The following is a 27,183-nucleotide window of genomic DNA, read 5'->3' as shown; positions in this document are numbered from 1 at the left end:
TTCTCACCATGTGACCTTAGGCAAGTCCCTTTCTTTTTTTATATAATATATTTTTATTGATTTCAGAGAGGAAGGGAGAAGGAGAGGGAGATAGAAACATCAATGATGAGAGAGAACCATTGCTCGGCTGCCTCCTGCATGCCCTCCACTGGGGTCCGAGCCCGCAACCTGGGCATGTGCCTTGACCAGGAATCAAATTGTGACTTCCTGGTTCACAGGTCGACGCCCAACCTCTGAGCCACACCAGCTGGGCCCTTTCTTTCTTTGGGACTATTTTCCAGCTTCAAAAAGTAAGAGATGCTCATTAAAGGTTCTTTCTATTTTCATTCTGTCATTGCTTTTCCTAAGTCCAAACAGTTCCATTTTTCAACTAGTAGTTATACACCAGGCACTGAGCTAGGCACTGGGAATTCATTCATGAATAAGATACGCAAAGCTCCTGTCTACGTGGAGTCCAATGTCTAGTGCAAGAGATAGTCATTAAACAAATAAACAAGAGCATACTGTGTGGCAATAACTGCCCTGGAGAAAATGGAGTGATGTGATAAAGAAGGGTGTTAGGAAGGACACTACATCAAAATGAGGGTGAGGAGTTGACATCTGAGCTGAGAACTGGATAACAAGAGGGAGCCAGCCATGTGAGAATCTTAAGGAGAGGGAAACAGCAAGTGCAAAGGCCCTGAGGCAGATCCCAGTTTGTAGGAGAAAGGGCCTGCAGAGGAGAAAGGGCCTGTGTGGCTGCAGCTTGGTGAACAATCATTGGAGAAGAAGGCAGGGCCCAGATAGTATGGGGTCATCCTGGATATGGTAAGGAGTTTGGATTTAAACTGAAATACTATGGGAAGCTACTGGAAAATTTTAAGCAGGAAAGTGATACAAACTGACTTATGTTTTCACAAGGTGTTTCAAAACAGCGGTGCTAGGTGGTGTGGGCCAGAAGGGTGCCTCAGGGAGCCCAACTGGCCTCGCACCCTGCAAACCTGTTCACTTGCCTGGACCTGATGCCAGGAAACTGATGCCCAGACATAGGTCCTTTCCTTAGCAAACCAGTCGCCAGGCCTGCAGGTCCCTCAGCTGGAATACAGCCCTGGGCACCCCACCCCCACCCAAGGGTGCATTCTCTTTGCATCTCATCCCCCTCCAGGGAGACTCCGCCCCTGCTCCCTTCCCTACAGTTCACCCTAACGCCTCCCCCACTCTGCAAGCCTCCTGTGCAGCTGCCGAGCGGGGTGTCTTGTTGGGGCCTGTCTGACACGGGTGCTGACCTGGTGAACAGGAAGCTTTCCGCAAAGCAGGGCAGGTGGAGCTGGAGGCTGCGTGCACCCTGGGCTCACTGGGCCGCGCATGGAGTGAGTGGACCTGGGAGTGGGGTAAGCACTCATTTTCCCCTGGGCTTCAACTTCCAAAGCAATGCCATCCTGTGGGGAAGGGGGGGGGGGTCCAAACAACTCCGGGGACACTCCTGCTTGCAGGGGACTATATCAGGGATGAAGTGAGTATGGCTTTGGCCTCAGGCAGGCTCCAGGAGGGTGCAGTGGTAAGTAAGGAGCATAGGGGCAGGAGGGGTGGAGAGCAGACAATGCTTTTTTCTGTAACTGGCGTTAGGACCCCAAGTGTAGAACCTGCCTCCACCCGGCCCTCCCTTTCCTGGGGTGCCCAGGCTTAGGGCACCACCAACAGGATCTGAAGTGAGGAATGGTAGTAGGGAGGCCAGAGAACGAGGCATATTCACATTCTTTTCTGTCACTAGTTTTCAGATCCTGCATTAGGCCCCTTTTTCACTCCTGCCTCCCATCCTGGGATGGACCTGCAAGGTCTGAAAGAACCTGCATTGAGTTCCCTCCCTCAAAAATCTGGAAAGAGGAGGATGCAAGACTTTCCCTTTCCCCCTTGCCCTGGAAGTTTAACTCTTCCTCGCCTTTGAAGGGCAGGCAGCTGGAAAAACAAGTCCTGCCTGTTCCATCCAGGAATGCGGGGCCCATCTGTCGGCAGCCACCGCGCTCAGCTCCCATGAGCGGCAGGCGCCAGCTTCTAGGAGGCCCATTTTGGCAACCAGCTCTGCCCTCCTCCCTGCCCTGTCCTGTCCTTGCCCCCATGAGCCTCACATTTTCAGCCAGGCTTGCGTTCAGGGACAAGCCCTGTGGGGAAAGGCAAGGGAGAGAATGGGGAGAGCAGCAAGTGTTTGAGGGGCGGAGCATTAGGTCAGTTCGGTCTCACCTGGCCACCCACCACCACATGACACGGGGCAAGATCTTACCCCGCCCAGGACTTTATTTCCTCAGCCGTGCATGAGGAGCAGGATCAGAACTCCCTCATCCCTAGGGTCCATGTCAGCTCTGACATCCCAGGCATTGAGGAGTTTTCTATGTTCAAGGTTACAAGGTGAGTCAGAGTCAGGTCCTCCTGTCCAGAGGGACCTGTGCTGGGACAGGGACAGGTGAGCTTGGGACAGGGCAAGCAGCCCTGGCCCGTGCTGCAAGGAGTTCCAGACCTAACTCTTGCTTTGCTTCTATCTTGCTGCAAGGCTCTGAGCAGTTCCTCTCCCTCTGTGAAACTTAGTTTCCTGTTACTAATCACAGCTAGTAAGTTAAAACTTACTATGTGTCAGGCACCCAATGAGGTTGACAATAATCTTATGCCCATTCTACAGAAGAGGAGATGGAGGCTCACAGAGATTAAGCAACCTGCCCAGGAAGGCTCCCAGGTAGTAAGCAGTGGAGCCAGGGCTGGTGGCCAGGCAGCCTGATGCCAGGCCCGTGACCCTGGCCGCTGGGTTTTCCTGCAGCCCTACACATGCCGACGGAGTTCCGTGTCACTGGAGCTTAGCCTCTGGAAGAGACAGATTGCTGAGCTGGTTGGAACTGTTTTACCATCACTGGGGAGCCACTGAAGGTTTTGGGGAAAAGCAGAGAAGAGGTCAGGACTGTGTTATATGTGCCAGGTGCCCTTGAGATTTAAACTAGTCTGTTATTGTTATTTCTCAAATACAGGGTTTCTCAACCTCAGCACTATTGACATTTGGGGCCGGATCATTTCTTGTTGTGGGGAGACGGGGGGGGGGGGGTTCTGTGCATTGTAGGATGTTGAGCAGCATCCCCGGCCTCTACCCACTGAATGCCATCAGCACCCCTGCCCCCAAGCTGGGATAGCTGAGAATATCTTCAGACGATGTCCCCTGAGGGGCAAAATCACCCCCAGTTAGGAACTACAGCAGTGGAAACCATTTTCTTCCTAATGTGCTTTTTCTTTTTTTTTTTTTTTGCTTAGGGCTTCGGGAGTTTCCACCATGATTATTGCTTTGCTGGGCTTTGTCATTTTCTCGCTCCATTGTACAACCTGTGACAAGCCCCTGGAAGGGATCATCGCCTCCTCCTCCTTGCGCTTCACACACACCCTTTATAATGCGACCATCTATGAAAACTCTGCCCCCAAGACCTACGTGGAGAGCTCCGTGAAAATGGGCATGTACATCGCCGAGCCCCAGTGGGCAGTGAGGTTCCGGATCATCTCTGGGGACGTGGCCAGTGTGTTCAAAACGGAAGAGTATGTGGTGGGCAACTTCTGCTTTCTGAGAATCAGGACGAAGAGCAGCAACACCGCCCTTCTGAACAGGGAGGTGCGAGACAGCTACACCCTCATTGTCCAAGCCACGGAGAAGACCTTGGAGTTAGAAGCTCTGACCCGCGTGGTGGTCCACATCCTGGACCAGAATGATCTGAAGCCCCTCTTCTCCCCACCTTCATACCGAGTCACCATCTCGGAGGATATGGCCCTCAAGAGCCCCATCTGCAAGGTGACCGCCACGGATGCGGATCTGGGCCAGAACGCCGAGTTCTATTATGCCTTTAACGCAAGGTCGGAGATATTTGCCATCCATCCCACCAGCGGCGTGGTCACGTTGGCTGGGAAGCTCAACGTCACCTGGCGAGGGAAGTATGAACTCCAGGTGCTGGCCGTGGACCGCATGCGGAAAATCTCCGAGGGCAACGGGTTTGGCAATTTGGCTGCACTCGTCATCCATGTAGAGCCGGCCCTCAGGAAGCTCCCGGCCATCACCTCTGTGGTGGTGGCCCCACCAGACAGCAGTGAGGGGGCCCCCTATGCCACTGTCGCGGTAGATGCGAACAGCTCAGGCGAAGTGGACTCACTGGAAATTGTGGATGGTGACCCCGGGAAGTACTTCAAAGCCATCAGGTCTTACGCCCGGAGCAGTGAGTTCAGTCTGGTGTCTGTCAGAGACATCGACTGGTTGGAGCACCTTCATGGCTTCAACCTCAGCCTGCGGGCCAGGAGTGGGGGCAGCCCTTCTTTCTATTCCCAGATCAGGGGCTTTCACCTCCCCCCTTCCAAACTGGCTTCCCTCAAATTTGAGAAGCCCATTTACAGAGTACAGCTTAGTGAGTTCTCCCCTCCTGGCAGCCGCGTAGTGATGGTGAAAGTAACCAGAGCCTTCCCCAACCTGCAGTATGTTCTAAAGCCATCCTCAGAGGGCGCAGGGTTTAAACTTAATGCTCGCACCGGGCTCATCACCACGACGAAGCTCATGGACTTCCATGACCAAGCCCACTACCAGCTACACATCAAAACCTCCCCGGGCCTGGCCTCCACCACTGTGGTCATCGACATCGTGGACTGTAACAACCATGCCCCCGTCTTCCACAGGTTGTCTTATGCTGGCACGTTTGACGAGAACATCCCTCCAGGCACCAGTGTTTTGACTGTGACTGCCACAGACCGGGATCATGGCGAGAATGGCTATGTCACCTACTCCATTGCTCATCCAAAAGATGTGCCCTTTTCTATCGACCCTTACCTGGGGATCATCTCCACCACCAAACCCATGGACTATGAGCTCATGAAAAGAATTTATACCTTCCAGATACGGGCATCAGATTGGGGATCCCCATTTCGCCAAGAAAAGGAAGTATCTGTTTCTCTTGTGCTCAATAACTTGAATGACAACAAACCTATGTTTGAGGAAGTCAACTGCACTGGGTCTCTCCGGGAAGACTGGCCGGTAGGAAGACCAGTGATGGCTGTGTCAGCTATAGATGTGGATGAGCTTCAGAACCTCAAATATGAGTTTGTGTCAGGCAATGAGCTAGAGTATTTTTATCTAAATCGTTCTTCTGGAGTGATATCCCTCAAACGCTCTTTTATGTATCATACTTCTAGTCAACCTATCAGTTATTCCCTGAAAATTACAGCCTCAGATGGGAAGTACTATGCCTCACCCACAACTTTGAATCTTACTGTAGTAAAAGACCCCCATCTCGAGGTTCCTATAACATGTGAGAAAACAGGGGTATTGACACGTTTCACAAAGACCATCCTCCACTCTGTTGGGCTTCCGAGCCAGGACTCCGATGATGAGGACTTTACTTCCTTAAGTGCATATCAGATCAACCATCATGCCCCACAGTTTGAGGACCACTTCCCACAGTCCATTGACATCCTTGAGCGCGTTCCTCTCAACACCACCCTGGCCCGCCTGGCAGCCACTGACCCTGATACTGGTTTTAACGGCAAACTGGTCTATGTGATTGCAGATGGCAATGAAGAGGGCTGCTTTGACATTGAGCTAGAGACAGGGCTGCTTACTGTAGCTGCCCCCTTGGACTATGAAGCCACCAGTTTCTACATCCTCAATGTCACAGTGTATGACCTGGGCACGCCCCGGAAGTCCTCCTGGAAGCTGCTGACAGTGCATGTGAAAGACTGCAATGACAATGCACCCCGATTTCCTCCTGGTGGATACCAGATAACCATCTCAGAGGACACAGAAGTTGGAACCACAATTGCAGAGCTGAAAGCAAAAGATGCTGACTCGGATGACAATGGGAGGGTTCGCTACACCCTGCTAAGCCCCACAGAGAAGTTCTCCCTCCATCCCCTCACTGGGGAACTGGTTGTCACAGGGCACCTGGACAGGGAATCAGAACCTCAGTACATACTCAGGGTGGAGGCCAGGGATCAGCCCAGGAAGGGCCACCAGCTCTTCTCTGTCACTGACCTTACCATCACATTGGAAGATGTCAATGACAACTCCCCCCAGTGTGTCACAGAACTCAGCAGCCTGAAGGTCCCAGAGGACCTGCCCCCAGGAACTATCCTAACATTTCTGGATGCCTTTGACCCTGACCTGGGCCCAGCGGGAGAAGTGCGACATGTCCTGTTAAATGATGCCCATGGGACCTTCCACGTGGACCTGATGACTGGTGCCCTCACTCTGGAGAAAGAGCTGGACTTTGAGAGGAGGGCTGGGTATAACCTGAGCCTGTGGGCCAGTGACAATGGGAGGCCCCTGGCTCGCAGGACCCTCTGCCATGTGGAGGTGATAGTCCTGGATGTAAATGAGAATCTCCACCCTCCCCGCTTTGACTCCTTTGTGCACCAGGGCCAGGTACAGGAGAACAGCCCCCCGGGAACCCAGGTGATCGTAGTGACTGCCCACGATGATGACAGTGGCTTGGATGGGGAGCTCCAGTACTTCCTGCGGGACGGCACCAGTCTTACAGCTTTTAGCATCAACCAGGACACAGGTACCGGGAGTGGGGCAGGATGGGAGTGCCAGGTATTGGGAGAGGATGGGGCTAGGGTAAATCAGAATCTGTCCTGATCTGTCCAGGCGAAAAAGAAAAGCTATAAATAGGAACTCTCCTTCCTGTCCCTTTCATTTGATTTTTAATCTGTTTTTATCATACTGGGGCTACATATATACATGCATATGTGTGCGCATCCATTTAAGTCGAATTAACCATACCACTAGCATCTGTATATGTATGTATATATACATACACATACACACATACAAACATATATTACATATATTTGCTTATAAAAGTAATACATCATGGTTATATATCTTATATATAATTTAAAAATGAATGTTTCATGTGACCCATCTCCCCAGATACAGTATTTATTAACAATTTTGTCTATAATCTTCTAAATTTTTCTTCTTTGTATCTGGGATATTATCACTGTTCGTGTCATTATTATGAAAACATAATAGACACTAATTCTGAAACTTATTTTTTTCATGTAACATAACTCCAGGATATCTTATATATCAGTACATATAAATCTTTGTCATTCCTTTTTAATGGCTGCATTTTATCCTATCATATAGGTGTAACATCCTTGTTCATATACTTTTACTCATATGCATTAGTGTCTATAGGACAACCCATTAAAAACTCAGTTGCTGGGTCAAAAGATAATGCATATTTTCAATGTGAATAGATATTTCCAAATTGCCCTCCACAAAACGTGGAACCAACTTATTTATCCCTTTCAAGCTTCATAGAAAATAAGTGCAATTCATCAAACACTTACTGAGCACCTCTACTTGTGAGGCCCCGCATAGACACTTTGGGGGAGATCCCTGGTGAATAAAGGTAGGTCACTGCCCTCAAGGACTTTACAATCTGATGGGTGATTTATTTCCAGGGTAAAGGGCAGGGTGATGTGGTGGAAAGAGCATTAGACTGAGAGTCAGTTCAAACCCAGCTCTCCCACCTATTGCTACATAATCTTGGTCAAGTCATGCTCCTTCTTTGGGCCTTCGTTTCCCCACCCATCAAAGGAATAGGTTCCTTCATCTCTGACATGCTATGCCTGTGAACAGGGGCCCTGCCCTCTCACATCGGCCCTTCCAGCTGAGTGTGAGCCATGAGAACTGAGGGTGCAAGCCTCTTTTGCTCACTAGTGGACTCTCAACTTCTAGAACAGTGCAGGCCCAGAGCAAGCCATTTGTGGAGCTAAGTCTTTAAAATCATGAAGATACTGCAAAGGGGAACAGCAATTTATTTATCAAATCCCCAACCCTTAAATTGTATGTATAATACTTGAAGCTTGAAGGAACCAGTTTGAGGACAACTGTGAGGAAATCTCTTCGAGAATGTGAAGTAAAGCAAACAATAGGCCTTGGGTTGCAGAGGCCAGGAGAAAGTAGGTCAGCTACCACCGTCTTCCGGAAACCTGCAGATGCCCATGTGCCAGGGCCCTGGGCCTATTTTGGCACAGAAAGGCTCTGAGAGGTTCAACAGTAAGGATATGAATTCCCCCGTGTTTAACGCAGCAGCTCCCACACCATATTGCCAACAGTTTCCGTTTCTCCCAGAACACCTATTAGTATCCTTTCCAGAGAACTGTTTGGGGGGGGTTAGGTAAGATGATTTCTAAAGCTACTTTGAGCTCTAAAATATTCTGGGGTTTGGCAATCGACTGTCCCTAGGAATGATTCAGACCCTGGCAACCCTGGACCGAGAATTCGTGTCCTGCTACTGGCTGACGGTCCTGGCAGTGGATCGGGGTTCCGTGCCCCTCTCTGCTGTCACTGAAGTCTACATCGAGGTTACGGATGTCAACGACAACCCACCCCGGATGTCCAGACCCGTGTTCTACCCCTCCGTCCAGGAGGATGCGCCCTTGCACACTTCTGTGCTTCAGCTGGACGCCTGGGACCCGGACTCCAGCTCCAAAGGGAAGCTGACCTTCAACATCACCAGTGGGAACCACATGGGATTCTTTGCTATTCACCCTTTCACAGGTAAGGACCTCAGAAATCTGGGTGAATGGGATTCCTTAACGCAGTGCTTCTCAAAGTGTGGTCCCGGACCAGCATAGACCTACTGAATCAGAACTCAGGGTGGGGCCCAGGAATCTGTATTGTAACAAGATAGCCAGGGGATTCCGATGGGTGGTAAAACTGAGAGCCACTGCTCCACAAAGTCCGTCTCTATGGGAAAATAAGATATGGAAGCGTTCTTTCTTTGGGGCCTAGGGATGTTAGCAGGTTGCCTGGTGACTCCAGACCTCCAAATCCTCCCAAAGGTCCACTCCCCTGAGTCACAAGCCACAGGCTGAATTTCCTAACCCTAGTTCCAAACTGATCTCGAGCCTGCCCACAGAGTGGTGGCAACAGAGATCCACTGGAGCAGAGTCAACCACCTCACAGATACCTATCCTAAGCCCAAGGCCCTCTGGGGCAAGGATGGTGTGAGGTTTAGAGGATTCAGAGGTCACCAGCTTGCAGCGGCGAGCCAGATGTAGCCCACACAGGGTTTTTGTGTGGCTTGCACAAGCTTTAAACAATGATTTTTCAAGTTGTTTTGAAAAGTGGGCAATTCCACAAAACATTCCAGGTTTTTGGTTGTCACTAAAAGATCTGGTAACACTGTCCCCTCGACCCCCCATTCCTCAGGACCACAATTGCCTAGAGGCGACAGTAGCTCCCTGGCTAGAGCAGGTGCGTGTCCTCTGGTCCCCACAGTCCCCTCATTCCCCCTTGCGTTATTGCCAGCCTGCTTCCCACATTTCTGCTACCTGCCTGTCTCCTGTTGAAATCTGAGAGCCAGTCCCCACTGCAGATACTTCTCCAGGGCCACATCTTCCTCTTGGAGGATGAACAACGACCCGATTGCCGAGAAGGCTGACATTCTCTCCTCTGAACCTAGGATTCTGTTCTCCAGCTCCAACAACTCACCCTGGAGAGATTGGAGGAGGGGGAAAGAGAGAAAGCCAGCAGACAGCCTCCCCATCCTTAAAGGCAAGGAAACCAGGAAAAGCATGAGCCTGGGGGTCCTGGGGCAGACAGTGGGTGAGGGATACATGTGTCTGTTTGCACAGTGGCATTTGTTGGAACCTTTCCTGTTAACCTTTGGCCTCGGGGAACAGATTAGTCTTCCTAGAAAGATGCTTTCAGCCTAGAAAACAGGCCTAGCTGGCTCTCTACCTGGTTCCACCCTATCCCTCCCTTTTCAGAAGAGGAAAGAGATCTCTCACCTAAGGCATTAGCTTCTCAATGTCTCCAAATCCCTATTCTGTTTACTGTCAACAGTTCCTTGGCATGGGGTCTGGCAAAGTGCCCCCGAGGGCAGAGATGTTCTTAGTCTTCCCGCAGTTGAGGAAGAAATTTTTACCAGAATAAACATCTAAAAATAAAATAATCAGCAATGAGCTCTCAATCCAGCTTTCTTAACACCACCATGTTATTGTTTCACTTCCCTGCTTGGATACCATGGATGGTGTCCCTATGCCCTTAAGTTAAAGCCAGATCCTGCCGTCTCCCACAGACTTGTGCCTGACATGGCCCCTGCGCACCTTTCTGGCTCTCTCTGGCCTCTCTCACCTTGCCACTCTCTGAGTCGAGCCACATGGCCATACCCTTTCCTGGCACCGAGCCTTTGCCCATGCTGTTCTGAGCCACGAGTCTCTTCCTCTCCTTTTTTTTTTTTTCTTTAATATATTGTTATTGAGTTTATTTATTTCAAAGAGGAAGGGAGAGGAAGAGAGAGATAGAAACATCAATGATGAGAGAGAATCATCGATCTGCTGCCTCCTGCACGCCCCACACTGGGGATTGAGCCTGCAACCCAGGCATGTGCCCTGACCAGGAATTGGACCTGTGACCTCCAGGTGCACAGGTTGATGCTCAACCACTGAGCCACGCTGGCCAGGCTCTTCCTCTCCTTTTGTCTGGCTAACTCCTGCTCTTCTTTCAGGTCCCAGCCCAGCTGTGCTTTCCTCAGAGAAGTTTTTCCTGACACTATACTATACCTCCCAGCACCAACCACTTGCCTCCTTTTTAAAAGCATTTGTCACATAGAACATTATATTCATTTGTGTGATTATTCCATTAATTTATCCATGTCGTTTACTAGACTTCAAAGGCTTTCTAGAAAAGGAATGCTGATTAAGCACAATATAATATCCTCAGTGCCTGGCACACAGTAGAACCTCAATAAATAACTGAGAAGTGAATTAATGGACCCCTGCCAGCATCCACAATCTTTTGTTAAGCCCAAGATTCATTCATTTATTCGGCAAAGGTTAAAGGTGTTTGCCCTCATGAGGCATTTAAACCATGTGCTGTGGCGAGACGTGAAGAAAAACACAACACAATTTCAGGCCTTGAGAAATTCAGTCCATCAGGAGTATGAAGACCACATATAAAAAACTATAGAGCCAGTGCAAATGAGCACATGCTGGTGTATGTGTAGGCATGATGCTGTGACTGCTCAGAGGAGAGGAAGCTGCTCAGTGTGGCGGATCAGCAACGGCTTCATGAAACGGTGGTTATACTGAGCTGAAGGATAGGGAGGACTTTGATAGGCAGGAGTCTGGGAGGGCCCTTGGGCAAGGAGAGTGCCAGGAGCTATGGTCTGGAGGAAGGAAGCCCCAGGTCTTACTAAAGACACTGCAAGTAAGTCGATTTCCACCATTTATTAACTGTAAGATCTTGGGGGAGTTACTTAACTGCTCTATGCCTGAGTTTTTCCACCAGTAAAATGGAGATGATAATAGCTACCCTCTGGGTGGCTGTAAGGACTAAATGAGCTAATAGATAGAGATATAGAATGAGCTCAGAAGAATATCTGGACATGTAAGAGCTCAGTAAGTGTTGGCTGTTATGATCCTGATGGAGGGCAGAAGGAGGAGAGGAAGCTGGGAAGGGAGTTGGGGTAAGACCTAGATTGGGCTGGGTCAGGGTGAAAGGAGTAGAAGGATCTGGAATCCATTAGAGTTCGAATCAACCGCAGTTGGAAAATTCTTGGATGAGAAAAAAAAAAAAAAAAGGGTGGGGAGGCAAGGGTCAAAGGTGGGCCAAAGAAGGGGTAATGGGAAAATTCTGTTTGGAGGGGAGAAATGACAAGAGCTGAATTGGCTGAGTCCCTGCCTTGTGCCAGGAAGAGCCCGTGGGGTGGCTCTGCGATGTCCCCACTCTATACAGGCTCCCTGACACCAACCTCAGAGCAGGGATGAGACTGATAATGGGGCAATGACAGGCAGCAAGTCCAGGGACCCTGGCCCTTAGAAGGTGGAAGGAGGCAGTGGGGGGAGAAAGGCAGAAAGAGAAGAGAAAAACCAGAGGGGTGGAGAGACAGAGCAAGAGTGTCTGAGATTCAGAGAGGCAAAGAGGGGGAAGGGAGAGAGGAAGACCTGGACAAGGAAAGAGAAGGAGGGTGGTGAGGCATAAACAGAGAGAGAGAAGAGAGAAAGGGAGAAAAGGAGCTGAAAGGAAAGCAAGGACTGAGCCAGAGAAAGGCTTCCCAGCCACGGCCCTCTTGCCCTGTACTCTTCCAGGGAGGGGGTGGGAGCAGATCCGGGGCCTTCCTCATCTGGCCCCTTAGCTTGGGGATGAGTGGGTGAGGTGATCTGGGATAAATTCACTGTCCCAGAGGAATGGGTCTTCCATCTCTGGCTGGAAGGGCCTCTGGCTGTGGGGCTTCCCAGCAGCCTTCTCTGATCCCTCCCATGCCTGCCATCAGCTAGAGAAGAAAAGTCAGGATGACTTGGTCCGACTGCACATTTCCCTCACAGAGGCCACCCTCACATCACACTCCCATTTCCAGTGGAGTCTGCACCCCAACACCGAGTCCCTTTTCCCCTCACGGAGCCCCCATCCCCACATTTCATTCCATTACTCCATTATTTGATTGCCTAAACAAGATCTAGAAACGTACTGAACATTTTCAGCCGATCCACGAACTCCAACAAGTAGGTCTGCTTTGATTTAAAAGAGACCTCCCTTACCAGCTATGACCTCTAAGTCTATGGGCTTGGATGCCCTCTGCACCCTTGGATGCCCTCTGCCCTCTGCATAACCTCAGTCTTGACTTTCCCAATGCATGCAAAGAACTGGCATCTTCTCTCCTTTGTGGCCTCAATGTATAGCCATAGCGCCTCATAAAATTAAAACTGGACTTAAAGACCACCAAGTCACCCATCCTCAAGGGACAAATGAGCTGAGAGGAGCCCTCCTCTGGCTCATCTGTACCAGGGTCATGGGAAGAGCTGAATAATACAATAGGAACAGAGGAGTAAAAACCTACCACTTTGTGATTTTTCATGAACTGAACACAATGACTGAGATCCCTGTTGTAACTCCTGACAAGCTGCCTTTTTTACTCAACAATACATTGTGCACAGCAGCCTCCTCATGGTGAAAGGGGGGCGTAGGTGTATTCTCCCGCTTCCTCCCTTGCCCTTCTCTTCCTCCAGAGTTCCATTTCCCCTTAATGTTCTCGTTCTCCAAAGACCAGAATTCCAGTCAAGGATTTGAATGTAACCCTCCAAGTTACCCCCAGTGAAGTGGCCCTGGGAGCTCAGGTCTCCCTCCTACCATCTCTCCCCCAGGTCTGCTGTCCACGGCTCGGCAGCTGGACCGAGAGAACAAGGATGAACACACCCTGGAGGTGAGTAATGGTGGTGAACCCACTCACTGGATTTGAAACCTCCTGAAGGATGCCAGGCTGGAGCCCAGCCAGGCCTTGGGCCATGTGCATATCTCCAAGCACTGTGGCAGAGGAGGGTGCTAGGCTCAGGGAAGAGTTGCTACTTAAGCTGGGTCTGGCTGTCGTTGGTGGTGAAGGCTCTGAGAGTCTCTGCTGTCTCATTAGCACTGTGAAGGGAAAGAACCTGAAACCATGTCCAGGCTGAGCAGGAAGCACTGACTGATTAGTAATGCCTGTAGTGAGTGCAGTAACAGGGAGCAGTGCACATGTGCTATGCATGTTAGTCTGGTTTCCAGCGGATCCCCATGATCCAGAGAGAGGGTCACCCAAGGTTAAACACCAGGTCAGCAACAGGGCCAGGATAAAAACCAGACCTTTCTAAAATCCCAGGAGCATCACCGCCTGGTGCCCATTTCAACTAGAGGCATCGATCTTGACCTAGTCAGAATTAAATCAAAGGACTCTAGCGATGCCCCCTCTTGAGCTATCCATACCAATGAACAGGTACCTCTCCTCTAGTCTTAAAGACATCAGTCGTGAGGGACACATACTCCTCAGCAGAACCGCAATAAACTTGCCTCTGTGCTCCCAGGCTCTGCACATACCTTTGTAAGAAACGGGAATTAGCAGTAGCTAACTGGCCTTCTAGAGACTGGAGCACTCTCCAGAGTCCAGGAAAGGCATTTATCTTTAAACACCAATGTATTTTTAAAAATGGGAACCATTTAGAGTAGAAATGTCCTGTCTCATACCCTCGGGGTCACTGATACATGGGACCATCTGCCCCTTCAGGAAATATTCCCTGGTTCTAAAATTGTCTGTCTTTTCTCTCATTCTGGATTTCATTTCATGCATTGAGCCGCCTCTCTGACTCAAAAGGTACCACCCAATCCTTCATAAACATCTTCTCATTTGTTTCTTCTATCCTCTAGTAGCTTAAAGACACCGGAGAACAAAGCTTATGAGAATTATGAGCAAATAAAAAGTCAATGGACTCTGAGAAATGGCCCACAGGCCTCCTCTCTTTTTTTTTAGAGCCTCTGTGACTTTGTCTTCTTCCAGTTCTTTCTGGTTCTTTCTCTGTTCCTGCTGGCTTCCCTGTGGGTGAGGTTGCCAGAGAGCTGGGTTCCAAGTAGGTGAGGTTGGGATAATAAAAGTCACACTCATACACCGAAGAACAGACTGATGTTTCCAGGCTGTTGAAAGCAGGGGTAGTGGTTGCAGTGGGTGGCAACACATATTTCCTGCTTTGTATTTGGCAACTCATGCTGGATTCTGTCCCCAGGTGACTGTGCTGGACAATGGGGAGCCCTCCCTAAGGTCCACCTCCAGGGTCGTGGTATGCATCTCGGACGTCAATGACAACCCCCCTGTGTTCTCCCACAAGCTCTTCAATGTCCGCCTTCCAGAGAGGCTGAGCCCGGTGACCCCTGGGCCTGTGTACAGGCTCGTGGCTTCAGACCTGGATGAGGGTCTCAATGGCAGGATCACCTACAGTATTGAGGAGAGTGACAAGGAGGGCTTCAGCATCCACCCGGTCACAGGCATGGTGTCATCCAGCAACACCTTCGCGGCCGGAGAATACAACATCCTCACGGTGAGGGGGCACGGAGGCCTTGGAGGGGTGTGATAGTGCCGGTTAGGGATTTTCTCGGATACAGGAGGAAGGAGGTAGCTACCAGGCACGATGAAGGTGCTACTCCCAGAGAGACTGGGAGCCCCAACATCAGCCAAAGGGTCAGAATTCTGGGCCTTTCTCTTTGAGGGCAATAAGGTCCTATTCTTAGAGATAAAGGTTTTGGTGAGAGTAGCAGGGGCTTTGGAATCAAGATAAGCCTGAGTTCTAATCCTAGCTCTGCCATTTTACACTTCTGTGGCCTTGTACAAGTCATTTAACCCCTTTGAGCTTTTGATTTATCATCTGTAAAAGGGACTAAGAACACTTTCCTTGTAGGAAGCCAAGCTAGCAAGTGGTGAGGGCATGGGATCTCATGTCAGACAGCCTAAATCCAACCCAGCCTCATTTCCGGCCAGGCAGAAAACCCAGGCTATATATTCACCATGCTGAGCCCCAGTTTCCTCCTGCAAAAGGGAGGTGATAATGGTGCCTCTCTCGGGGCTGTCATGCATATTAAATTAGATATGGCACATGTGGCTCTTAGAGCAGGGCCTGACAATAGTAAAAGCTCATAAATTCTAGTTTATTATGTTTACAGTTGATGGGAAGGTAAAGGGTCCATGTGTGTAAGTCTGGTTTAGGAACCAGCACATTGTAAGCGTTATTTTGTCACTTCTCATGAGGTTCTTGAACACAGGTTCTATGTTCCGTTCACCACTGTGCCTGCAACCACCAGCATGTACCTGCTTACAGTAAGCCCTCAACTGTGTGTTGAATGAGTAGATGAGAGGCCAGCTCAGTCAGTCACAGGGCACCACCCTGTTTCTTGGATGGTCACCTGGATCTTCTTGTTTCTTGGATCTTCTGGCCCTACAGACAAAGCCTCACTCTCAGTTTTGGCCTCTTTTCAGATCCAGGCAACAGACAGTGGGCAGCCACCACTCTCGGCCAGTGTCCGGCTACACATTGAGTGGATCCCTCAACCCCGGCCCTCCTCCATCCCACTGGCCTTTGATGAGCCCCACTACAGCTTTACAGTCATGGAGACAGACCCCGTGAATCACATGGTGGGGGTCATCAGTGTTGAGGGCCGACCCGGACTCTTCTGGTTCAACATCTCAGGTGAGGCCCTCAGAGGGACAGCCCCTCCCTTTGAGACTATCCCTAGTCCTCAAAGTATGATCCTTCTGAGTCCCCTCAAGGTCATGCTCTGTGGAAGCCCCTTTTTGGGCCACAGGTGGTTCTCTGGGGCAGTGAGTAGTAAGGGCAACACTTGTGCCAAACTTCCACACCAGGTAGTTCTCAGGTAGAACCTCCTGGTCTCACTGGTAAACACAGCCAGAGTTGTACAGTGCCTCAGCTACCCCAAGTGCCTGGGAGATCTTAGAGGGTGGTCAGAGAGACCCAAAGGAGAAAGCACAAGTTTTATGTTTCTTCTTCTGCCTCCAGGTGAAAAGCAGTGCTAACTTCATTGACCATGAGCCTGAGGCCAGCTATATGTTCTGGTCCCAGCTATATTTTCTATCCTCAAGATCAGGGGAAAAGTGTCCATTCTCATTGTAGGACATACTTGGGTCCAAGCTCTGATGGCCTGCTCTGAATCTCCTTTCTATCCTTAATCCAAGATTTTTAAAAAACATCAGTGGGGTGGTGGGGGTGGCACAGACCCCTTTGGGCATCTCTTCCCAGAAAGTTGCACACACAAACATAGATTTACAGACAAATTTAGTGGTTTCATAGATTCTCTGAAACCCAGTCAGAGATTCCAGGTTAAGAACCTGTAATCTTAAAAGTTTCAGCACAGCACAAACCATGCATTCCTATTACAGTTTCCCAGCCTGGTTCAGAGACTGGATGTGCACTTGTCTTAAGCTTTTGGCCTCCTGCAATTACTTCCACTTCTGATTCACTGCTCTTTTTCATTGTTTGGTTTTCTTTCTTTTATACAAAATGAATACATGTACTCTAAAGAACATTGAGAAAATACAAATGAATGCAGAGCAGAGAATAAAAATCACCTAAACTCTCACCAATCAGAAGCTAATCCACTGTTACAATTTTGATGTGTTTCGTTCTGGTCATTTTTCTACACACACACACACACACACACACACACACACACACACACACAGTGGGTTATATTAAAATATTGCTTTCTAAGTTTAAAAAATGTATGATGAACATACTTCCATGTCACTAAACAGATCTCTATTTAGTAGACATTTAAACAACCTCATGCTAATTCTATATTTTAGATCCTTAGAATTCATGAAATCAATTTCCTCTTGCTGACTAAGAGTTATTTTCACTTTTTCCTGGGCATCAGCACCTTTAGGCCATACAAACTGCCTGGAAGCCATGAAGTAGAGCTCCATTACTCCTGCATGTTTCAATCCTAGTTGCAGAATATGTTCTGTGACTAATTTTGGTCTTCCTCTGGGACTCTTCGGTCCACTTAAGTTCACCTTTTTCCATATCATCACTTGGATCTTGATAAAAATTTGACAATAACTTCACAAGATAAATGACAGCTTTTTGGACGCCTGGGGAATAAACTCCAGCCTGTCACCCAGATATCGCACTGTTTCTGAACAGTCTTAAACCCCTGGTTCAGGTTTTTCCTTCAATGCCTCCAGTCCCTCCAGCCAAGGTTGGCACCTACTCCCAACTCCTCTAAATCTGCCAGCCAAACCCCATGTCGTGCTCCTGCTGCCTAAGTCACTGAGACTGTGTGCTTCCCACCCACTCGCACTCCAGGTGGGGACAAAGACATGGACTTTGACATTGAGAAGACCACAGGCAGCATCATCATCGCCAGGCCTCTCGACACGAGGAAGAGGTCGAGCTATAATTTGACTGTGGAGGTGACCGATGGGTTCCACACCATTGCCACCCAGGTTAGAAGCCTCAGTTGGGAATTCTCAAGTTGAGAGGAGATAGGAGTCCTGCTTAGTTGGGATGAAACTACAAATGGCTTTCTGTGGTTGTTCTTTACCTCAAAGAATGCTAAATTGGAATCAAGGTTTCTGCATCCCAGTCTTATCTGACATACATCCTACTTCTGTGATCTTGGAAGGACCCTTCTTCCCACTGTGGATGTTTGTCTATTAAGGGGTTTGTTTAAATTAGTAGTTTTTTCTTGTTTTTGTTTCTTTAATATATTCTTTTTTTTATTTCAGAGAGGAAGGGAGAGGGAGAGAGAGATAGAAACATCAATGATGAGAGAATCATTGATTGGCTGCCTCCTGCCCACTGCCCACAGGGGATCAAGCCCACAACCCAGGCATGTGCCCTGACCCGGAATTGAATCGTGACCTCCTGGTTCATAGGTAGATGCTCAACCACAGAGCCACACCGGCCGGGCTAAATTAGTAGTTTTTAATTAAAGATAGAGGGCCATGGGGCTACCATGGGCATGAGGAATGATAGCCAAGTAAGTGGGACTCTGGATTTCTACTTTGGCTTCAGTCAATATATTGAGATTTCACACAAAATTTCATTTAAAGAAAAGACCCTGTAAAAAAATTTATTTTTGAAAACCACTAGATTGCATGTTACCTGAAAGATTTATAACTGAAATTTTTTCATTCATTCAAGACATTCTTAAGTACTGTGCACCAGGCATGGTGCTAGGCAGATGATACGGTGGGAAACCAGGCAGATAAGAACCTGACTTAATGGAGCTTCCAGTCTATCTTCTGTCTCACTCTCCTCCCTAGGTCTACATTGTCATGATTGCCAACATTAACCACCATAGGCCCCAGTTTCTGGAAGCTCATTATGAGGTCCGAGTTCCCCAAGACACACTGCCTGGGGTTGAGCTCCTCCGCGTCCAGGCCACAGATCAAGACAAGGGCAAGGGCCTCATCTACACCATACATGGCAGCCAAGACCCAGAAAGTGCCAGCCTCTTCCAGCTGGACCCAAGCAGTGGTGTCCTGGTAACTGTGGGGAAATTGGACCTGAGCTCAGGGCCCTCCCAGCACATGCTAACAGTTATGGTGAGTTCACTGAAAAATCAGGTAAAAAATCTACTTGCATGAATATGTGTGGGGGTGGGTGCTTAGGGGCATGCTGAAAGTTCCCTTTCCCCTTGATGGGCCAGGTGTACTGATGCTCATAATGATAATCCATGAGATGAGTTGTGACATTTCACAGCCTGCCAGAAGTACCTTCCATAAAGGATGCCTGGGAGTGAAGAAAGAGATGGGACAGCTGCCAAGAAAACTCCTGCAATCTTAGACTTGCTCCAAATATCCCCCAACAGTTCTCTCCCTGTTCCATGAACTGCATGACCACAATGTGGATTTATATAGTGTCAGAGCTGAGAGGGACCCAGAGACCCTTTTACCCAGAGCAAACACTAGGGTAAGGTGAGCCAGGTATATAGGGCACAAAATTTAAGGAGGACTTACTCTCAGGGTCTTTTGTCTACACTTTTATGACCCTGAGAGTCAGTGCCTCCTTATATTTATGCCCTACTTGTCTCACTCTAGTCCAAGCCCTGATCCTACCATTTCTCTTATACCTGAGGTCCATAGAGGAAGAGGGATGTGCTCACCATCATATGGTTCTTTCTGATGGAACCAAAACTAGAGTCCAGCCTTCCTGACTCGAGGTTCAGGGTTCTTATATGTTAGTATATTATTTTCTGGGCATATTAATGTATATTAAAGGCTCTGAGAAGACCGGCAGTAAAGAAAACTTTAACTTCATTTAGTTTAGTGCTCCCTAAATTTACTTAACCATAGAATATTTTTTCACCCCTGCACAACATGTTAACAACTTGAAAAACTAATATTCTCTGAGACCTAATTTGGCAAATACTGTTTCTCTGTTAATTTCTGCCTTTCTCCTAAAGTGAGATTATCCATTAAAATAGCTAAGCCTAATAATCAATAATTAATAAACTTATTTTAAAAGAAAAAAGAGCATAAATGAGAACAAATTGAAAAGAACAGAGCTACAATTGGGTGTATTTTTCATTGGCATTCTATTTCATTGACCTCAATCTAACCAAGCCTCTTCCCATTCCATTTGCTACTCACCCCATTACCTCCTCGGGCCCATAGGTCCGAGACCAGGAGATGCCCATCAGGAGGAACTTTGTGTGGGTGTCTATTCACGTGGAAGATGGAAACCGCCACCCACCCCGCTTCACCCAGCTCCACTATGAGGCAAGTGTTTCTGACACCACAGCCCCAGGCACAGAGCTGCTCCAAGTCCGAGCCATGGATGGTGACCGGGGAGCCAACGCTGAGGTCCACTACTCCCTTCTGAAAGGTGAGAGGCCTGGCTATACGTCCAGTAGGGGGCAGGGCTTTTGGTAATAAAGAGAAGCACTACAGGCATGAATTTGGAATTTACTCAAGGGCCAAGCTCTCTAAATTTTGGCAAGCTATCACTCTAGAACAGGGGTGGGGAACGTTAGGCCCACAGGCCATATAAGGCCTGCGAGATGATTTGTTCTGGCCCTGTGAAGGCATCCCAGGCACGACTCGAAATTCAATAAATCTAGGAGCTTTTTTCATAGCAACATAAATTTATATTAAGTGAATTATACTAAGTGAACGATGTCATAAATATCCAAATGACCCTTGGCAGAAAATAAGTTCCCCACCCCTGCTCTAGCGCAGCAGTCACCAACTGGTGGACCACGGACAACTGGTGGTCCATGAGGTCTGAAAGGTTGATGACTGATGCTCTAGAGCAGTGGTCGGCAAACCGCAGCTCGCGAGCCACATGCAGCTCTTTGGCCCCTTGAGTGTGGCTCTTCCACAAAATACCACGTGCAGGTGTGCATGTACAGTGTGATTGAAGGAGTACCCTAATTAAGTTAATAACAATGTACCTACCTATATAGTTTAAGTTTAAAAAATTTGGCTCTCAAAAGAAATTTCAATCGTTACACTGTTGATATTTGGCTCTGTTGACAAATGAGTTTGCCGACCACTGCTCTAGAGCATTTCCTAGGACTATAGTGACCTAAGATAATGTACTTTCAAAGATGGTAAGAACAATAACTAAGAGACTACTGGTGTTACAAGAGAATTTGCACATCCTATATAATAAAACCCTAATATGCAAATCAACTGAATGGTGGAACCACCGGTTGCTATGATGTGCAATGACCACCAGGGGACAGATGCTCAATGCAGGAGCTTCCCCCTGGTGGTCAGTGCGCTCCCACAGGGGAAGTGCCGCTTAGCCAGTTCAAGGCTGAGGAGCGCAGCAGCGGCGGTGGGAGCCTCTCCTGCCTCCACAGCAGCACTAAGGACCCCTTGGGGGATGTTTGCCTTCCGGCTTAGGCCCGCTCTCTGCTGTGGGAGGCAGGCCTAAGCTGGCAGGTGGACATCTCCCAAGGGGTACCAGATTGCGAGTGGGCACAGGCCGGGCTAAGGAACTCCCCTCCTCCCCCCATACATGAATGTCGTGCACTGGGCCTCTAGTATATTATATAAACCTACCAATGACTATACACATAGAGGATGCTTATAAATACATGCAACATTTAAAAATAGAATATCTTTGTGCCTATACAATAGAAGGGACCTATAATACTCCATAGGATGTATGGCATAGTTTTAGGAGTGATTTTCATTTCCTGCTAAGGCCACATCATGATTTTGTATCTCTTAGGTAGTTTTCTTCATCTCAAAAATTGGATAATATTACCTATATCAGAAAGCCTTTTTAAAGATTGAAAGAGAAAGTGTATGTTAATACATGTTGTAAACTGTAGAATACTCTACAAATGCCAGGGATTATTGCTATCACTGATAAGTGTTAATTATAGGTAATTAATGTAACAAAAATGATAACATCTAGTATCTAACTAATTTTAATAATTTGTAATGTTTAATAATTCATCATTAATGATATTTAATAATAATTACCTTTCATAATAATTAATACTTTAGCGAGTTGGATGTTGTGGAGGAACAGAGATGAACGTGACTTGCTCTCTTCCCTCACAGAGCACAATATTCGTTTATTATTATATATGTATATGTATAATACATTATATCGTAACTAAATCCAGGTGACATGGGATGTGAATTTTGCCCTGTCCAAGTTTTGTGTGATAGTATCTTTACCAATGTAGAAAGCTTAGTTGGTACTTCTTGAAGGTGTATTTAACTTCAATTTGTCTTGTCTTTTGTTTTAGGGAACAGCGAGGGTTTCTTCAGTATCAATGCCCTACTAGGCATCATCACTCTAGCCCAGAAACTGAATCAGACAAATCATGCCCGGTATACTCTGACAGTGAAAGCAGAAGACCAAGGCTCCCCACGGTGGCATGACCTGGCTACAGTGATCATTCATGTCCACCCTTCAGAAAGCAGCGCCCCCATCTTTTCAAAAGCCGAGTACTTTGTAGAGATTCCTGAATCAATCCCTGTTGGTTCCCCAATCCTCCTTGTCTCAGCTACAAGCTCCTCGGAAGTTACCTATGAGTTAAGAGAGGGAAACAAGGATGGTGTATTCTCCATGAACTCATATTCCGGCCTCATTTCCACCCAGAAGAACTTGGACCATGAGAAAATTTCATCTTACCAGCTGAAAATCCGAGGCTGCAATATGGCGGGAGCATTTACCGACATCCTGGTTCTTGTTTACATCGTTGACGAAAATGACAATGCTCCCATGTTCTTAAGGCCGACTTTTGTGGGCCAAATTAGTGAAGCAGCTCCATTGTACAGCATGATCATGGATGAAAACAATAGCCCCTTTGTGATTCGTGCCTCCGACAGAGACAAAGAAGCTAATTCCTTGTTGGTCTATGAAATTTTGGAGCAAGAGGCCTTGAAGTTTGTCAAAATTGATCCCAGCATGGGAACGCTAACCATCATATCAGAGATGGATTATGAGAGCATGCCCTCTTTGCAATTCAGCATCTATGTCCATGACCAAGGAAGCCCCATCTTATTTGCACCCAGGCCTGCTCAGGTCATCATCTATATCAGAGATGTAAATGACTCTCCTCCCAGATTCTCAGACCATATATATGAAGTAGCAATAGTGATGCCTGTCCATCGGGGTATGGAGCTTCTCACGGTGTGGGCCAGCGATGATGACTCCGAAGTCAGTTATAGCATCAAAACTGGCAATGCCGATGAAGCTGTTGCTATCCATCCTGTCGATGGTCGAATATCTGTGTTGAATCCTGTTCTCCTGGGACACTCCCGGGAGCTCACCATTAGGGCTTCTGATGGCTTGTATCAAGATACTGCACTGGTAAAAATTTCTTTGACACAAGCTCTTAACACAAGCTTACAGTTTGACCAGAATATCTACAGGGCAACAGTCAAGGAGAATTTGCAAGACAGAAAGGCACTGGTGATTCTTGGCGTCCAGGGCAATCATTTGAATGACACCCTTTACTACTCCCTCTTAAATGGCACCGATATGTTTTGTATGGTCAAGTCAGCAGGCGTGTTGCAGACAAGAGGTGAGGCCTTTGACCGAGAACAACAGGACATACATAAGTTGGCAGTGGAACTGAGGGACAATCGGACCCCTCAACGGGTGGCTCAGGCTCTGGTCATAGTTTCTGTTGAAGATGTCAATGATAATCACCCTTTATTTAAGCATCTGCCTTATTACACAATCATCCAAGATGGCACCGAGCCAGGGGATGTCATCTTTCAGGTATCTGCCAGTGACCAAGACTTGGGGGTAAATGGTGCTGTCACATATGCATTTGCAGAAGAGTACACATATTTTCGAATTGACCCCTATCTTGGGGACATATCACTGAAGAAACCCTTTGATTATCAAGCTTTAAATAAGTATCACCTCAAAGTCATTGCTCAGGATGGAGGAACCCCATCCCTCCAGACTACAGAAGAGGTACTTGTCATTGTAAGAAATAAATCTAACCCACTGTTTCAGAGTCCTTACTATAAAGTCAGAGTGCCTGAAAATATCACACTATATACCCCAATCCTCCACACCCAGGCCCGGAGTCCAGAGGGACTTCGACTCATCTACAACATTGTGGAGGAAGAGCCCTTGATGCTGTTCACCATTGACTTTAAGACTGGTGTGCTAACAGTAACAGGCCCTTTGGACTATGAGTCTAAGACCAAACACGTGTTCACAGTCAGAGCCACAGACACAGCTCAGGGGTCATTTTCTGAAGCCACTGTGGAAGTCCTGGTGGAGGATGTCAATGATAATCCTCCCACTTTCTCCCAATTGGTCTACACCACTTCAATCTCAGAAGGCTTGCCTGCGCAGACACCTGTGATCCAACTGTTGGCTTCTGACCAGGACTCAGGGCAGAACCATGATGTCTCCTATGAGATTGTAGAGGATGGCTCGGATGTTTCCAAATTCTTCCAGATCAATGGGAGCACAGGGGAGATGTCCACAGTTCAAGAGCTGGATTATGAATCCCAACAGCACTTTCATGTGAAGGTTAGGGCCATTGATAGAGGAAACCCTCCACTCACTGGGGAAACCCTTGTGGTTGTCGGTGTGTCTGACATCAATGACAACCCTCCAGAGTTCAGGCAACCTCAGTATGAAGCCAATGTCAGTGAGCTGGCAACCTGTGGACACCTGGTTCTCAAAGTCCAAGCTCTTGACCCTGACAGCAGGGACACCTCTCGTCTAGAGTACCTGATTCTCTCTGGCAATCAGGACCGGCAGTTCTCCATTAACAGCTCCTCAGGAATAATTTCTATGTTAAACCTTTGCAAAAAGCACCCGGACTCTTCTTACATTTTGAGGGTAGGTGCTTCTGATGGGGTCTTCCGAGCAACTGTGCCTGTGTATATCAACACCACAAATGCCAATAAGTACAGCCCAGAGTTCCAGCAGCATGTTTATGAGGCAGAGTTAGCAGAGAATGCAAAGGTAGGAACTAAGGTGATTGAGTTGTTAGCCATAGATAAAGATAGTGGCTCCTATGGCACTGTAGATTATACCATCATCAATAAACTAGCAGGTGAGAAGTTCTCCATAAACCCCCATGGCCAGATCACTACTCTGAAGAAACTGGATCGAGAAAATTCAACAGAAAGAGTCATTGCTATTAAAGTCTTGGCTCAGGATGGAGGAGGAAAAGTGGGCTTCTGTACTGTGAAGATCATCCTCACAGATGAAAATGACAATGCCCCACAGTTCAAAGCCTCTGAGTACACAGTGTCCATTCAATCCAATGTCAGTAAAGACTCCCCAGTTATTCAGGTGCTGGCCTATGATGCAGATGAGGGTCGAAATGCAGATGTCACCTACTCAGTGGACTCAATAGAGGATTTGCATGAACAGATCATTGACATTAACCCAACCACTGGTGTTGTCAAAGTGAAAGAGAGCCTGGTGGGCTTGGAAAATCAGGTCTTTGACTTAAAAATCAAAGCCCAAGATGGAGGCCCTCCTCACTGGAACTCTCTGGTGCTGTTACGACTTCAGGTGGTTGATAATGAAGTATCCTTGCCCAAATTTTCTGAACCTCTGTATACTTTCTCTGCATCTGAAGACCTTCCAGAAGGGTCTGAAATTGGTTCTGTCAAAGCAGTAGCAGCTCAAGATCCAGTCATCTATAGTCTAGTGCAGGGCACCACACCAGAGAGCAACAGGGATGGTGTCTTCTCCTTGGACCAAAACACAGGAGCTCTAAAGGTGAGGAAGGCCATGGACTATGAGTCCACTAAATGGTACCAGATTGATTTGATGGCGCATTGCCCCCACAATGACACTAACTTGATTTCCTTGGTGTCTGTCAACATCCAAGTGAAGGATGTCAATGACAATAGGCCTATATTTGAGGCTGATCCATATAAGGCAATCCTCACTGAGAATATGCCAGTGGGGACTGCAGTCATTCAAGTGACAGCCAATGATCAGGACACTGGGAAGGATGGCCAGGTGAGTTATAGACTGACCGTGGACCCTGATAGTAATATCCATGAGCTCTTTGCCATTGACAGTGAGACTGGCTGGATCACCACACTCCAGGAACTTGACTGTGAGACCCGCCAGACCTACCACTTTTATGTGGTAGCCTATGATCATGGCCGGACCATCCAGCTATCTTCTCAGGTCCTGGTTGAAGTCTCCATTACAGACGAGAATGACAATGCTCCCCAATTTGCTTCTGAAGACTACAAAGGATCTGTGGTTGAGAACAGTGAACCTGGAGAACCAGTGGCCACTCTTAAAACCTTTGATGCTGATATCTCTGAGCAGAACAGACAGGTCACCTGCTATATCACAGGTAAGAATACCTATCTTGGAATGGAGTCACTGGGGTGCACTGAAGTCCAGTAAGCGTTGCCCTAAGACATGGGTTTAAGTCTTTGCTCTGCCACTTACTAACAGTGTGACCTTGGGTAAATCACTGACCCTCCCAGAACGTCAGTTGCTCCATCTACAGACTTGGCATGCCTGTTTTCATTCACATGACAGGGATGCTGGTAAAATGTAACTTGAAAAAATTCTGAGAGTCCCCTTTAAATTGGAAAGGGCTTTGCAAAGAGGATCTCTTATTACTTTGGGTGGCATAGATAGAATAGAAATGAGATACTGTAACTGTTCTCAGCTTCTGGGAGATGGAGAAGGCATCAACAGTTTAATACTTCACGAGAACTCTCTCACATGACTGTTCTTGTAAAATAGTATTTTGCCTAGAGCAAGTTCTGGATAGTAGAAAATGCTTCTTAGTCAATCACAAGACCTAAGTGTTGCAATAAAAACAGCCCAACTCCTTCATTTCACATCTAGGAGAACGAAAGCCCAGATAGAGGGAGAAACTGGACCAAGGTCACACTCCAAGCTTCCGTCTGGGATTAAAATCACACTCTACAAACTGCTCTCCTCAGTGGATACCTATTGCAAACTTAAATTACCCCAATTCCTGTTCAATGGCTAAAGCAGTCAACTAGTGACCAAAAGAGTTTCTTTATTTCTCAATGTCCCTTCCCCCCTCTTCCAGGTTCCATGTCATTCCATTCCCATAGATATGTTTCCTTTGGCTATCACAGCTTCTGGAGGAGAGTCTGAAGTCCCAACCAAGAATCATAGATTCCTGGAGACAGATCCTAGATCAGAGCTGTTTGAAATATGGAGTCTTAGGGAAATAAAATGTTGTCATCTCATATCAGACTCTTAAAAACACAAAAGTCTTTAAAGTTCTGAATAATAGAATATTATAAACTCTTAGAATAGTTGAATCTTAGAACTCTGGAATCTTAGAACCTCAGAAACCCATCTCTTCTACCAGTGAATGGTGTCAAGGAAAGATGACTCAGAAGCAAACCTAGTAATCATCTGGCCCTCAACTTAGTCTGTGTCCTCAGCTGTAAAATAAGATCT

At 47.6% G+C, this 27,183-nt stretch overlaps 1 protein-coding gene across 1 annotated transcript in view; it reads left to right on the top strand.

Annotated features, from left to right (window-relative positions):
• The first annotated feature begins 3,286 nt into the window (after positions 1-3,286).
• Positions 3,287-27,183, top strand: part of FAT2 (FAT atypical cadherin 2) — a 51,376-nt gene continuing 27,479 nt past the window's right edge. The window contains exons 1-9 of the mRNA XM_054718061.1: positions 3,287-6,542; positions 8,240-8,554; positions 13,144-13,202; positions 14,527-14,838; positions 15,771-15,981; positions 17,617-17,756; positions 18,579-18,860; positions 19,932-20,142; positions 22,028-26,086. Coding sequence (XP_054574036.1) covers positions 3,287-6,542; positions 8,240-8,554; positions 13,144-13,202; positions 14,527-14,838; positions 15,771-15,981; positions 17,617-17,756; positions 18,579-18,860; positions 19,932-20,142; positions 22,028-26,086 — 8,845 coding nt within the window. The remainder of the gene's footprint in view (positions 6,543-8,239; positions 8,555-13,143; positions 13,203-14,526; positions 14,839-15,770; positions 15,982-17,616; positions 17,757-18,578; positions 18,861-19,931; positions 20,143-22,027; positions 26,087-27,183) is intronic.

The sequence above is a fragment of the Eptesicus fuscus genome, chromosome 6 (assembly GCF_027574615.1).
Source record: "Eptesicus fuscus isolate TK198812 chromosome 6, DD_ASM_mEF_20220401, whole genome shotgun sequence".
NCBI lineage: Eukaryota > Metazoa > Chordata > Mammalia > Chiroptera > Vespertilionidae > Eptesicus > Eptesicus fuscus.
Note: the sequence above shows the minus strand (reverse complement) of the source record. Positions and strands in the feature narration are given on the sequence as shown.